This window comes from Eptatretus burgeri, chromosome 10 (genome assembly GCF_056783735.1).
Source record: "Eptatretus burgeri isolate ZD-2024b chromosome 10, Ebu_testis_v1, whole genome shotgun sequence".
Taxonomy (NCBI): Eukaryota; Metazoa; Chordata; class Myxini; order Myxiniformes; family Myxinidae; genus Eptatretus; species Eptatretus burgeri.
The window spans coordinates 92,846,139-92,862,296 of NC_140970.1; the positions used below are offsets into that span (position 1 = coordinate 92,846,139).

Consider the following 16,158-nt stretch of genomic DNA (forward strand, 5'->3'; position numbering starts at 1 on the left):
AAATTTGAAGAGGATTTGCACATCAGGTCACTGAATTCAACCACAAATTATTTTTGAGATCAAATTTGTTTTATGGATTTTGCAAGTATCGTGCTCTGCACGATGCCATCCTCTTGTTTGTTCGTTTGTTTGTTTGTTTGTGTGCAGGATATCTCAAAAAGTTGCAGATGGAATTGGATGAAATTTGGTGGGCAGGTTGGGTGTGTGAGTCAGACAAACTGATTAGATTTTAGTGAAGATCTGAATCTGGATCCGGATCCGAGAAATATTTAATTTCAAAAGTGATTCTTCACCATTTAGAGATAGGGCCAAAAAACTATACTTAGCAAGATATTTCAAATATGTATTGGGCCCGATACGATCTCGTGGATCGGACATTGCGTGGTGGAGGTATGCGCTCAACTGAGTGCCCTTCTAGTTTCTCAATGTTTTCAAATGTGCAGGCATTTTTAAAGTTTAATATTTCTTTTTTCTTCTTCAGATCACTGTATTTTCTGCTGCCTCCTGTGCCGGTGAGTGAATTTAAACTTTTATTCAGTAAATTATTGCTTGATGTTCCATTTGTTCTGGTTGAGAAATTCAGTCACAACATGCATGTGTGTCATTGAATGTTCAGGAAATTTGTACCATTTTAAACAAGTGAATTTCCAAATGCAAGCCAATTATTTCATGTCACGCTGTCAGGACTGTCGTTAAACAGTAAATTTATGAGACCCATGGAACCGTCAACAGTTATGGAATTACTTGAGCATCTATTTACCCAAACAACGACTTTTCTCACAATGTTTAATGTTGTGATGGACGGCAGCCCCCTCCGAATAACTTCAAGAGGATGAATTATCTTAAAAGACTATGATAGTCAGTCACCCCAGAACTTTATGCTGGATCACCCAAGCAATTTCGTGTTACCGTAAAAAGAAGATTGGAAAACAAGTGAGTACTCTTCCGGTGATCATGCAACAGATTTTAATTAGTCTGGCCGAGCGGGACCAATTGTTGCATAATCACTTCTTGCATCCATTAGCCCGATTCGAGATTGGTTAACCAACCCTTAGTGGCCTTGTGTCGACATCAGAACAAATAGAATATGTCAATACAAGAAATGGGTTCAAGCATGTACTAAACATGCACGTATCCACAATACAGGCAAATTCACAATGATATATGTACAAGGAGAATCGTAGCAATTATTCACAAGCAAGAATACATTCCCAACTTCACAATAACCTGGCACCGACATGCATTTGGGAAAAGAGAGATGGGGAAAGAGCAAGACGAGATCCAAGGCAAGAGAAAGAAGAAGAAGGGGTCATGTGTCATGCACCTGCACACCTTGCACCAGCCCGGTTGAGTGAGCACCACCCAATGGTTTTAGCCGATGGTCTTATGTCTGTACAATGAAAGGAAAGGTAAGCAGAATAATGAAAAGTGGAGATAGAAGAAACCGAGAAGAACCTGCAAGGACCTTTCATGTATGGGCGAAAAGAAATGAGAAGCTCAAAGGCATCAACAAGCTAATTTCTCAAAAGAAGCTCAAAGCTCAGCAGAAGCTGCTGTTATAAGAGGCTCTGGTGTGCTGTGTGCTCCTCCTTTTATGGGACGTCATCCACTCCTTCACAAAAGTGTCCCCCACCCATTTCCATAGGAGTTGTTGCCATGCCGGATGATCCTTCCCTCATACATGATTACCTGATTGGTGTGTGTTTGCACTCTGACCTCCGGTGGCATCTCGACATTGGTGTCAGATATTAGGGGCGCTCTCACCCATCTCTGATGGATTGAGCCATCTGGTGTGTGGTTCTCACTCCCGATCCCGACCACATCCAGTTTGAGGTGGTTTCACATTTTCTGAGTGTTAGGATCAGAAGGCATGGCCTCATTTCAGACTTGTAGTGGAGAAAGGTTAATCTGACCGAGCAATCTCAGTGCATTCCAAAAAGTCTGCAGCAACTGTGTGTCCACTCTCAGGAGAGCCAGAAAACAACATCTGTCCAACCTCAAAAATAAACTTTCAAATTTGTTTCCCTCTTTTAAAACTTGATGGTGCCTTCTTCAGTCAATCTCTGTTGAACGCTCCACTTCCATCCCTTCTCTCTCTGCAAATGGCACCACAGCCGACTCCACTTGTGAGAATCCTCAATGCCTCAACTCTGTGTTTGTTTCCAAATCTTGTGTCCCCAACCCCTAACTCTCATTACCCATCCTTCACTGTCATATTTAACTGCTCCTGGACTCTGTGTCTTTTGCAACTGAGAAGGTGGAGAAGGTTCTTTCAACCATTGACCCTGATTCTGCAACTGGACGAGACGACATCAGCTCACGGGTCCTAAATTCCTGCTCTGCTGCTTTTGCACATTCTCTTTCTGCCTTTTTCACACTATTATTTGCCCGAGTTCATCTTCCATCTGCTTGGAAATCTGGCAACATCATGACATTGCATAAAAGGTGCAAAAACTGATCCTCTCAACAACAGACCAATTGGCTTACTTCACATCATCAGCAAGGTCATGGAATCCATCATCGCAGTTGTTATGAAGCCCTTCCTTTTTTTTCAACAACCTCATCTCATGCCATCAATTTGGTTTCAGACCAGATCACTCCACCTTGGACATGCTGCTTCAACTCACCCAATAATGGATGGAGGCCCTTAATGAAAGTCAAGATCAGGGCTGTCTCTCTGAACATATGTCATGATTTTGATGGTCTGGCATCCTGCCCTACTTTCCAAACTCTCTGCCTGTTGCATTCAAGACCAACTCCACACAGGGATTCCTGACTGCCTCTACTCTCACAGCTAACACATGGCTCTCAAAGGAATCCTTTCATATCCTCTCCCTGTCAAGGCTGAAGTTCCCCAAGGCAGTCTTCTGAACTTACTCCTGATTTTCATAAATGACCTCTCTGTATCTCTGGAAAATCCTACTTACCTATTTGCTGGTGACTGCACCCTATTCCATGACATCCCTCATCCTTCAGATAGGCAGGCTGCAGCCTCTTCCCTCTCTTTAGACCTTGACTTAATCACAAGCTGGTCACACACTTGGATTATGTCTTTCAATCCTGATATCTCAAACTCTCCTGCTCTCTCTCCAAAAGGACTGTCTGGCACCATCAGCCAAGATCTTTCTTCAGCAAACCAAATTTCAAAGTTGGCCTCCAAAGCCAGCCTCTGACTGGCCATCCTCCATCATACAAAGTTCTTCCTTGGTACAGCTAAACTCGTATCCACCGCCAAGGCTTTCATTCACAGCTGGATGGAGTACTGCTCTCCCCTCTGGGATGGCTTCCCTGTCTCACATCTTGCTCAGCTTGATGTTGTCGAAACCAAGGCCTTCAATATCATTGGAATCTCCCACGATGAAGCTGAGTCAATGGGTCCATCACTTCACCTCATAGACAGGATGGTGGTGTCTCTGTCTTCTATCGCCTCCTTTCTGGTCTTTCTCCTGATGATCTTTCTGTGCTTTGTCCTTGCCAGGTTTCTGCAGGGCACACATGATCAACAATCAACCCCCTTCTGGTAAACCTACCTAAATCCACGATCACTGCTCACTTCCACTCATTTGTTCCTCATTTTTCCCACATTCTCTTCAATCTCATTCTTCATTCTAGGTCTTCAAGACAACTGTTCACCACCATCTCATAACATCCTCAATTGAAAACCATGATCTTTTCCATCCTCAATACCTCCCCCCCAAGACCCAGTCCCTCCTCCATTCAAATTTCCAGTTTTCCCTCTTTAGAGTTTCCTTGTTTATTCATCTTGTTCACCGCATGCATCCTCAACTACCCCTCATTCTTCCCCACACCCATTATTTGTCCAATTATGCCTCTATCTTGTCCTTCCACTCTGCTGTTGGTGTTTCCCCATTCTCTCAACTGTTCCTTTTGAACTGTTGTGTCCTGATCCATCAGTGTACTAATTCTAATTCTTTGACGAGCCTTGACTACGTTTAAAATTATATTAATTATGTCTCATACTTTTATGTGCACTGCGCTTCATTGAGGCTCATCTGAAATATTGATTTCTGAAAGGTTATATACAGAGCCCCAGTCAAACCTCACTACTCACGCAACTTTGGAGAAGTAAGCAGCACGGGATGCAGTCATTTCTCATGGCAGAAACAAAATGTGGAAATCCATTATTCAAGCTTTCATAATTCCATCTTTCATCTTAATTTTCAGAATATATAATTATCTTGTAACTTTTGTTTCTGATTGTACATTGTCGATTTATGGGAGACATGACTTTTTCATAAAGAATAAGAAAGTTGGCATACTTGTAGATATTACATCCTGAAGATTTTTCGATGTGAAGCTGTCGTGAAAATGCACCATAATCACCGGGTGGCCATTTTGGTGTTGCCGTTCGTGAAAAACACATTTTCTCTATATCTTCACAAAAAGACATGATGCAATAACAAAAAGTAGTTTGTACCCATTTCTTTTCATACAGTCGATGTCTTGGTAAAACGCCTGACCTCTTGAGCTGTCTCAAAACTCGTGATAACCAAAGCCTTTTGACCATTGGCAAGCGAATGGCACTCTGCCTATTGTAATCCTGTTTACAACTCATTGTGAAATAATCATCTGAGAGCATGTATTTGTGAATCCGCACTCATCACGTGTTTTTGTGTTCTTTTTCACAGATCCCTGCATTCCTGTCAATCTTACAGAAACCTCATATAACACGACATCAGTCACCCTCAGCTGGATTGTCCCAAAAGACAAAAACAACACGTTCATTAGTTTTGTGTCTTTGTTCTCTTCTGCCAACAAAACTCAAAACTACACCACAACGAACAAGGAACTCACAATCACAGGACTTTCACCTAGCACAACCTACTCTGTGTCCATCTCTTCCCTGTGTAATGGCACAGAAAGCATTCCTTCCATCATTGTTGTGCAAACAGGTAATTACAAAACCAGCTCACAATATTGAGGTTGATGGTTGGTTTGGTGATACAGGCACACACATGGTGTGGTATCTTAAATAACCCACCAAACACTTTGCTAAAAATCTGTCACGAATGAAACCTTAAACTTAATATCTGTAAAGAAGGCAAAGGAGATGTACAATTTTAAAACACATCTATTTACACCAGCCTTTTTCAGTAAATGTGATGTAGTTGCCTTTTCACAAGAGAATGTTGAAATTTCTCCTTCGACTATTGTAAACATTCATAATATTCATCTAGATGATTTTTTTTTCTTTTCCAAAAGATCAGCCTCTTATATACAGTGATAGTAATTGCTGAAGCATCAATGTGGAAAAATGTTTCAGAACACAAATTATAGTAATAAACTCTGCTGGATTTACTTCTGACTGATTCTGTGTTCATTCCTGAGTAATAAACATGAATGACATGTGTTTGGGTTCTTCAGAAGTTTCATATCTTCACAAAATTCATGTGAGATTGTGCACTTAATCATTGATACTTGATGAGGTTCCATCGCTGCCAAAGTAAAAAGGTTTGTAATCTACCCATACGTACAATGTTTTTTTTTTTGTCTGCCCCCTTCATCAGGACGATTTGAGTAGGGTTTTAAAGGCCAATCTTTTAACAGGACTGTGTTCACTGCGGTCTATTTTTCAAGATAAAAAAAATCGAAAAACATTTGCCGTAAAAGTAATTACATCACTTCTGTTGAAATTATAGACGATGAGTTGCAAACAGCATCAAGGGTGGTGTACAGATACTTAAAAAAGAAGCAATAAATACAAGGTACAGGGAGGTGAAATTTGCTTCACGTGATGTATAACGCGTGCAGATTCAAACGAGTGTTCATTTACATCTGTAGAAGGATAAATAAAAAAGTAGTTATAAGCACACCTGATGTTTGGCCGAGGCTTCATATTTCGGAATGCTCAGAAGGCTGTCCTGTCGAAACTGAATGTCCCAGAATATGAAGAAAATAGTGTCACATTTGTACATGTAGTGTTTTTCAAATGTTTTTTTTTTTCTACAACACATCATTTCTTCAAGTCTCCTTGAATATTTCGAATAAAATAATTCCAACACATCACTTTTGATGGGCTTTTACCCTAGTAACATAATAATGTTGTATTTTCTAGGTCCCTCACCTCCATTGGATATCATGGTGGTTGAACAGGATATTGCTTTTGCTTCTGTGAGATGGACAGCACCAAACGATCCCAACAAAGACAGCTACACATATCATGTGAAATTGTACCTAAATGGATACTGGATGAATTACGAAATTGTGCACAGTACAGAAGTTAACTTCACACATCTTGTTCCTGGAAGGAATTACACATTGACTGTAACTTCCTCCTACAACAACAAAGCCAGCCTTCCTGCAGCAATTACTTTCACAGCAGGTATTGTTCAATTTTATCCACTGCTCAAAATATTTGAGATTGACAACATTGTCACATTCACAATACATTTTTTACACATTCTTGTATTTTGTCCAGAAATGTACTTTCACAAGGTTAAATTGCATAGTTTGTCCATTGAAACCAAAGCATGCTATTCAGTTTGTACTGACAGGCAATTAACAGAAAACAACCTCCACCTCAATTACTAAACTCGAGAAAACTGAGGTCTCCATGAAGGAGAAATATTGGATAATACTGTTTAATTATATTGATTGAAGTTGAAGATATTGAGTTATAAAAATATACAGACTTTGATTTGTTTTTGCACAGTGCCCTGTGGTGGAAAAGTACGAGCAGAAGGCTGGCTCTCATCCCCTGGATATCCTCAAAACATCTATTCAAACATGGACTGTGTTTGGGACATCGAAGCTCCTCTTGGACACGTTGTGTTCCTGACATTGATTGATCTGAATTATTATAATTATTATTATTATTATCATTATCCATCTTCATGGTGTTACAGTAGCTGGCTTGCTCTCGGATACACTCAGACATCGCACAGAGACATCACGATGTGCCGTTATTCAGACATCGGAAGAACAATTACATCTCCTTCCAACACACTGCGAGTGTTCTATCAAACAAGTTTCTTTTCTCAGACAAGACGCTTCAACATAACTTTATCATCACAAGGTAGGACTTTGATTTTATGCCCTTCTTGGAAATGCCACACTCATTGATTTTGATGTCAGGGAAACACAATATGCTCCATTGATTTTATTGTGGATTCTGTTTGGATCTTTGTTGCAGTATTTTTTTTTTCAGTTTTGCTTTGAATATGTTTCTCCTCCTTTTTTGTCATGAAAACGTTGACATCACAATTTCAGAAAAGTTAATAACCAATGGGGTGGTGCTCCAAATAATATATTTGCAGGTGGTTTTGAAAAACCAAACTAATTGAATTTTAAAGACAAGACTTTCTCAAAGATAAGTTTCTGGTCATTGTTTGTCAAGTTTTGACTGTTTATTTTGTTACCTCCATGTTTACTGTGTGTTCCTAATTTGGTTTTATTTCAAAATTTGTGCTATTTCGTGAGTTTTCGTCGATCTTGTCATTTCGGGTTTCGCTGAGGCCCACCCGTCTTCCCGTTCATGTGTACCATTGTGTTTATTTGTGTTTTCTCCACTTTTTCCACCACCCTCCTTCTATCCATCCCAGCTATACCCTCTGTTTCTTGTCTTAAAATATAAAAAGTCAACAAAAAAAAACATTCCTTGCCTTATTCCCCACCTAACCACGTGACGTACTGAACCGACTCTTCTTCCGCATTCTTCTGCTGACCTGTCATCTTCCTTCTATTTTAGCCGACCCAAATTCACCATATACCTTGATGATTTTTTTCATCAAACTTTTCTTTACCAAATCTATCTATAATTCTAGCAATATCTGTGTGTCTGTCTGTCTGTCTGTCTGTCTGTCACCGCTGTTTCTCGACAACCACTGGTCCGATCTAATTGAAACTTGCCAGGTATATTGCTGGGGCCCTGTGGATGTGCCTTTTCAAGGTTTGATATTAATCGGACAAGTGGTTCCCAAGGTATGGCCATTTATTTATCAAACCAATGACAGTACACGGTGCTATGACGTCACAATTGACGTCACAATTCTTCTTTTTCTTTTTCTTTTTTGCATGTACGGGCACGCACATACGGGCACGCACTCGTCTTTAATGATTCAATCAAAAGAAAAAGTGTTCTTGAAAATTATTCACTTCTAACCTTACATCTCCTGTATACCATGTGTTTCTCTACCCCCTCTTCTTCCTGTAACTTTCATCGACCTGCCAGCTTCCATCTGCATTTGCTGATCCAAATTCACCACACACCGTCCCGATTTTTCTTCAACCTTCTCTTTTCCGAATCCCATGTAATCTTTATCAAAAATAATAATAATAATAATAAATAGTCTCTTAAAATGCTGCAACTTCCTCTTTCACATGCGTGGTTCTTGGTATTGTATCATAATTCACTACTGTTTTTCTTCTTCAAAAGGCTTTCAATTCGACCTTTCCTTCATCCTGCATCTAAAACGTCCAACTGTTACAGTGTTTCTTTTCTTCATTCTCTTAATTCACCTTTATTGCATCCCTCACATAATGTCTTTAATCGCATCTCTGACTTAGAAATTTGAAAAATCCCAGTTTGCAGTATATGTTCATGTTCCATCAATCGTCCTTTTTTTTTTCCAACTTCAGTGCCAATTCACCCCAACTACTTAAGTCTACATCCTCCAAACCCCTCACTTGTTATCCCCTCTCCTTACCCCTGCCATCTTAGTCCTCATCCTCCCTCTGCTCGTGGCACCTCTTCACTGTATTCTGCTTCAGTATCAGTTCCTCCTCTGTTGTCCAAAAGTGTGTGGTGTTCTAACACCTGTGGGCTCCATTCTAACCAAACATATATCTCGCTCTCTCTCAATCAGTACACTCATCACCACAAACATGCTCCTTCCTTCCTCTCAGCACATCTCCCCCTCTTCCCAACCCCTCAAATATTCTACCTCCCCCAACCTGCTCCCTTCTTCACCATACCATGACCAAGTCTCATCCTTCCCCTCTCCCCACCTCCCCCATCGCCGTCCTGCACCTTGGCCGTGACTGCTCTTATCATCTCCCCTCCCTCTCAAAGCAACCTTCACACTCTTCCCCCTCCAAGCTTCCCTCTCACCTTTCTCAAAAACTCCCCTTTCACACTTCTCCCTCCAATCTCCCCCTTTCCCTCCCCTTCTCAAATTTGCCCCCACTCACATCCACAAAGCTGCCTCATTCCCCCTGCCCTCTCTCTCTTCCATATCGTCACTCCAGTTCATCCAATCTTCAACTGCCTTCTGCCCCCTCTCTTATTATTCCCCACTGTACTTCAACCTATCACCACTGAGCCTTTTCTCCTCCTCATACAGCCCTCTCCCCGAGCTCCTCTGCAATCCCCTACATTCTTTCAACAACTCTCCTTACCTCCCCCCCCCTCTTCCCTTATCCTAACCTCCCCCTACCCCCCCACCCCCCTGCACCCAAAGCCTCTTCTCCTCCCTCTTTCTTAAAAGTGTGGACCTTAAACATCCGGGGCCTTCCATCAAACCTGACAGATCTTTCCGTGCAGGTTGCCACAAACTAACCAGACATAATTTCCTTAATTGACTTCCGTTTCTGGGTTTGGGGTGATGGCTGGTTCTCTCAGGGCTCTCTGCCGACTTTCTCAAAGTTAAGTTTCCAGTCATTATATGTCACGTTTTAACTATTTGTTTTCTCACTTACATGTTTACTGTGTGTTCCCAGTTCTGTTTTGTTTCAAAAATCATGCTATTTTGTGAATTTTTGTCGACCTTGTCTTCCCGGCTTCCTTGAGGCCAACCCGTCCTTCCCATCCAGGTGTACGATAGTTTTTATTTGTATTCTCTCTCTATGACCTCCAATTCCTATTTTCCCCACTTTCCCAACACCCCCCAACACCTCCCCTCCCCACCATCTATTCCCTCCCAACTACACCCTCTGTTTCTTGTCTTTAATTAAAAATAAAAATAAAACAACAACCCTTTCTCCTTCCACACCCATGAGTGCCGATCCTTCTTCTTCTTCTTCTTCTTCTTCTTCTTCTTCTTCTTCTCCTTCTTCTTCTCCTTCTTCTTCTCCTTCTTCTTCTCCTTCTTCTTCTCCTTCTTCTTCTCCTTCTTCTTCTCCTTCTTCTTCTCCTTCTTCTTCTCCTTCTTCTTCTCCTCCTTCTCCTCCTTCTCCTCCTTCTCCTCCTCCTCTTCAACTGACTTCTCTCAAGTCGACCTTCCTTTCATACCTTGTCTAAAAAGTCCAACTGTTACAACGTTTCTTCTCTCCATTCTCTTAATTCGCCTTCATTACATCCCTCAAGAAATGTCTTTAATCGCATTTATGAACTAAAAATTAAAGAAAATCCCAATTTGCCCTGCTTGTTCGCTTTCCATCAATCATCCTTTTTTTCCAACTTCAGTGCCAATTCACCCCTCTCACCCCTCCGGCTCAAAGCAACCATCACACTCTTCCCCCTCCAAGCTTCCCTCTCACCTTTCTCAAAAACTCCCCCTTCACCTTTCTCCCTCAACTCTCCCCACTCACCATTCTTACTCCATTCACCCTCCTCACCCACCCTTCTCAAAGTTCCCCCCCCCTTCACATCCACAAAGCTGCCTCCTTCCCCTGCCCTCTCTCCTCCATCTCATCACTCCAACTCCTCTAATCCTCAACCCTCTCTTATTACTCCTCACTGTACCTCAACCGAGAAATGGTTGAGGCCATGTTCAACAGTGAGTTTTTTTTATAATTAAAATGGCTGCCAGTCGGCCATCTTGGATCTGATTTTGAAGAAAAGAAAGACATACATATCCGCACCATCATGTGTTGTCGTTTTGCCAAGTACAAATAAAATTGGTCCAGATATGTCAAGAAGTGGTTGTGGATGCACGCACACACGGACATGAAAATTGAGACCAAATCCTTAGCCCCCGTTTCAGACTCAGTCCAATGTGGGCTCATAACATGTCACTTTGTTTCATAGAAAATGTTTTGGTTTTCTTTCCTCACTGCATTGTAACTAGAAAATCTAATATATAAAGGAGAACATTTGTTTGGTTGTTTGTTTATATATTTGGGCCTTGCAGGAACCAGTGCAACCAGATTTTGCATGACCTCCTCTTTCATTGAGAGGAAGGTCAAAGGCTACGTTTGGATAAAAAAAAAATGACCCCAAATAAAATCAGATAATTGGCCCTCAGGCCTTGATCGGGTCTTGTGCTTGTACGCTGCTTGGGTTTTTCTTCCAGGAAGCAGTCGAGTAATCTGTCTAATGAAGATCGCATGTTGAGGTTGTCGTGATTTGTTGTCAACAACGCAATTTAATTGTTATAGTGTTTACACATGTATCTGTTATTAAAAAGATTGCTTTACACAGGTTTATTCCAACACCTCCGTGTTTAGGCCTTGAGTATGTTGCTTACACACTGCCTGGGTTTTTCCTCGGAGCGATTGAGTAATATTTTTGTGAAGATCATACGTTGAGGTTGTAGTGATTTGTTGAACTGTATTTCAACAATAAAACAAATGAAGGGAAAGTGGTCCAATAGCATTTTAAAACGCCCAACGTTGGTAATTCATATGAAATCAGAAGGCCAACATTCCCCAATTTGTCATGCAGGAAATATTTAAATGCATATTCATTGAATTTCCCCAGGCAAAGCCAGGTACTTCACTTAGTTTCATATATTTTACTCTTCTGGTAATGCAGCAAGATGATTATTTGTCAGCATATTTCAGACAATTAACAGGTTGAAAAATGGAACTTCCATATGTCTTTGTGAATATGCACTCATCATGTATTTTTGTGTTTATCCTCACAGATGCCTGCATTCCCACCAATCTTACAGAAACTTCATTTAACACGACATCAGTCACTCTCAGCTGGTTTGTCCCGAAAGACCAAAACAACATGCTCATCAGTGTTGTGTCTTTATTCTCTTCTGCAAGCAAAACTCAAAAGTACACCACAACGAACAAGGAACTTACAATCACAGGACTTTCACCTGGTTCAAACTACTCTGTGTCCATCTCTTCCCTGTGTAATGGCACAGAAAGCATTCCTTCAACCATTGCTGTGCAAACGGGTAATTACAAAACCAGCACATGACATTGAGGTTGATGATTAGTTTGGTGGCACAGGTACACAGTGTTGTAACTTAAATATTAAGCCACCAAACACTATCCAAAAATTTGTCACAAATGAAACCACAAACTGAATCCTAGTATTCATATGCAATTTGCTCTGGTTTTGACACCAATTCAAATTATTATTATGTACCCTGGGCATCAAAATGCATTGTATATCGACCAAACAATTTCAAATGGAGCATCTCGCTGCCATTAGAGCATTTAATTTGTATCAGATATGGAAATAAATGCGAATTTTTGTTCCCAGCTTATTGGCTCGATGATAGAAAACTCCATTTGTATTTTTACCTCCTCCATCTCCACCCTGCTTCGAATTCTGTGTGGGCACAGGCAAGAAGCCTTTGAAGGAGATGTACCATGTCGAAGCAGATCAATTGACACCAGTTTTTATACCATTTACATCCATTTTAAAGAAAACAACAAAATGGCTTTTGAGAATCTGCTGAACATTCCGAATATTTCCACCCATGTGTTTTATATTGTTTGTTTTTTCAGCTCACCTGGAACATAGTTCAAGTGAGGTATTAGCATTGCATGGTGTCTGTCATTTAATCAGTGATTCAGTCACTAGGTAAACACTGATCTTCTCCAAAACTAAACACACAATTTCGATGAAATTGACAACAACCTTCACCACCTGTGATGTCCCAAAGTCTGTTCACGTCATTAAAAAATCAGGGTCTATGGGGATTTACAGTGGGTCAAAGTGGGCCCAGGTTTGATCTCCTCCCCCCCCCCCCCCGACTCCATTACCCGTGAGAGATCTTTTTTCTTCTCTGAAACTACACACACAATTTCGATGAAACTTGACCACAACCTGCATTATCCATGATGCTAAAAGTAATCGTACTATTTTCACCAAACATTTCAGGACTTCTGAGGGACAAAGGCATCCTGATGATTTGCAAATCCCATCAAATAATTGCATCGTCAGAAATATATATTATGTGCTTGATGTTTGCTCCTCAATGAAGCCCGATCACTGCAAATGTAAAAACGTTTTCATCACCATGATGATGTTGTATTTTACAGGACCCACACCTCCATTGAATATTACGGTGGTCAAACAGGATCTTCGGTTTGCCTCTGTGAAATGGATAGCTCCAAACGATCCCAACAAAGACAGCTACACATATCATGCGAAATGGTACCAATATGGACACTGGATGAATTACCGAATTGTGTACAGTACAGAAGTTAACTTTAAACATCTTATTCCCGGACGAAATTACACGTTGATGATAACTTCCCACTACAACAACAAATACAGCCTTCCTGAAACAATTACTTTCACAGCAGGTATTGTTCAATTTGATCCACTGCACAAAATAATTGTGAGGACAGCATTGTCACATACACGACACGTTTTTATATAAATATACATTTTAGGTTTATGTCCAGAAATATCCTTTCAATATATTAAATTGCATATTTTGGCAATCGGGGTCAATGTGGGCTATTTACTTGATGCTGATGGGCAATAAACAGATCACAACCTCCATCTTGATTTCTAATCTGCAGAAAAGCTGAGGTCTCCATGAGGGAAAATTATTTGATAAAAAAAATAAAATGACCGTTTTTACAGCCATTTTTCCCTGCTGTGCAGGGGTTGGCTTTTTCTTGAGGCAATGTTTTATGGCCGGATGCCCTTCCTGACGCCAACCCTGGTCGCCTCTTACGACACACAGGGATATGGTACACCTATTCTAACTGGGGCATACACCGGGACCAGTACACTGGTACTCATTTCGCCGACCTCGGAAGGATGACAGGCTGAGTCAACCCCCTGGTGTTAATTCAGCAGCCAACGGGGCTTGAACTCAGGACCCTGGGATCCCAAGCCACCACCCTAACCACTAAGGCAACACCAGGCTTGGGGAAAATTATTTGATAATACTGTTCATTTATATTGATTGAGGTTGATTGCAATCTGAAGTCTCTTTTATTTTCCTGCAGTGCCCTGTGGTGGAAAAGTGCGAGCAGAAGGCTGGCTCTCATCCCCTGGATATCCTCAAAACATCTATTCAAACATGGACTGTGTTTGGGACATCGAAGCTCCTCTTGGACACGTTGTGTTACTAACCGTGGTGGATCTGAATTCTTATTATTATTCATCTTCACGGTGTGACAGGGGCTGGCTTGCTCTCGGATACAATCAGACATCACAGAGAGACATCACGATGTGCCGTGACTCAGACGTTGGACGAACAATTATATCTCCTTCCAACACGATGCGGGTATTCTATTATACGAGTTCCTATGATGGGACAAGACGCTTCAACGTCGCTTTATCATCACAAGGTGAGGCTTTCCCTTTATGTTCTTGTTAGCAATGCCACTCTCATGTATTTTGATGATGGGGATAACTTAATATTCTCCACAGATTTTATGATGTATTCTTCTTCCGTTTTTTATATACATAGTCGGGACTAGTGGAAGAGCAAGTTGTAGAACACTAAACGGATGAGGACACAACTAGACAAAATGAACAGTTGAGAGAGGGGGGAAACACCAACAGTAGAGCCAAAAGCCAAGACAGAGAGGCAGACAAACAATGGGTGTGGGGAGGAATTGGGGGGGGACAGGAGAAAGATGCATGGGGTGGATAAGACAAGACAGAAGGTAATCTAAGTGCAGGACAACAGAACACCACATCACATTCTTTGATATTTATTGCAGTATTTTCTTCAAAATTTTAGGGTTTGCATTTCATATGTTTCTGTTCCTCATTTAACATCAAAATGTTGACATGATAATAGAAAGTAGATCTGTGATGGTTGACCTGTCTGCGATGGTGAAATCATAGGCTCATAGATTCCAATAATAATCTTAAAAGCCTTGGTGACCAGGATGTCAAGCTGAGCAAGATGTGAAGCAGGGGAGCCAGCCTCGAGGAGAGAGCAGTACTCCACCAAGCTGTGGACAAAGGGCTTGTATGTGAACAGGAGTTCAGGTGTATCAAGGAAGGATTTTGCATGACGGAGGATGCCCACTTCGCAGCTGGCTTTGGAGGCCAACTTTGAGAAGTGGCTTGCCCAATAATATCATGGCTGAAAGTGAGATCCAGGTGGATGAATGACTGCACTTCCTAAAGAGGATTGTGAAGAAAGTAGATAGGGGGGGGGGGGTTGGTAGATGGTCATTTCAGAGAGAGGAAGTGAGGGTGTGAGATTTGTCAGGATTGAAGGCATATTCCATGTGTTTGGCCAGCTTGTGATTATTTTTTCAAGATCTGAGGAGGGATGAGGTTGCAGCCTGCCTTTCTGAAGGATGAGGGATGTCACGGCAGAGGGTGGAGTCATCACCAAATCGATAAAGAGGATTTCCCAGAGAGTTGGAGAAATCGTTGTTGAAGATAAGGAATAGTACTGGGCCCAGAACATTGCCACAACAGGGAAAGGCACACCAGCCTTGACAGGGAAAGGAGATGGAAGGATTCCTTTGAGTGCTACACATTGGTAAAAAGAGCAGAAGAAGTCAATAACCCATGTGTGGAGTTGCCCTTGTGTGTCACAGGCAGAGAGTTTAGAAAGTAAGGTAAGTTTCCAAACTGTAACAAAAGCACGACATATTTCCAGAGAGATGGCCCTGATCTCATATCTGATGTTGAGGACCTCAATCCATTGTTGTTGAGTAAAAGCAGCATGCCCAAGGTGGAGTGGTCTGGTCTGAAACCAAATTGGTGATCTGAGATAAGGTTGTTGGAGAAAAGCAAGGATTTCATATCAATTGTGATTATGGTTTCCATGACCTTTCTAATGAGTGGAAGTTAGCTGATAGATCTGTCATGAAGAAGATCATTTTTTGCACGTCATGTAATGCAGTGATGTTGGCAGGTTTCCAAACAGATGGAAGAGGACCGAGCACAAATGACAGGGTGAAACCCAAATAGGTGACTCCGTTTGATGTGAAACTGATGTTGACCATGTAATCTTTGTCTGTTTGAAAGAGTCGCTTGGCTGAGGCCTCCGGATTGGAGGTGACGCTTTGGTGTGCAACTTTATATCCATTGGAGATTGGGGAAATGCTCATTTACACTCCACATATTTTGATTTACCCGCCAAT

At 41.4% G+C, this 16,158-nt stretch overlaps 1 protein-coding gene across 3 annotated transcripts in view; it reads left to right on the forward strand.

Annotated features, from left to right (window-relative positions):
* The window catches only part of LOC147019129 (receptor-type tyrosine-protein phosphatase H-like), a 76,672-nt gene that overhangs the window by 46,498 nt on the left and 14,016 nt on the right, over positions 1–16,158 (forward strand). Inside the window, exons 2-6 of one of the 3 annotated variants that reach the window (XM_085900016.1) lie at positions 482–512; positions 4,650–4,913; positions 6,077–6,343; positions 6,674–7,036; positions 11,766–12,029. In XM_085900016.1, coding sequence (XP_085756142.1) covers positions 482–512; positions 4,650–4,913; positions 6,077–6,343; positions 6,674–7,036; positions 11,766–12,029 — 1,189 coding nt within the window. Of the gene's footprint in view, positions 1–481; positions 513–4,649; positions 4,914–6,076; positions 6,344–6,673; positions 7,037–11,765; positions 12,030–13,094; positions 13,393–14,049; positions 14,395–16,158 lie in introns of those variants that run through there. The other 2 variants (XM_085900017.1, XM_085900018.1) reach the window with 2 other exon arrangements.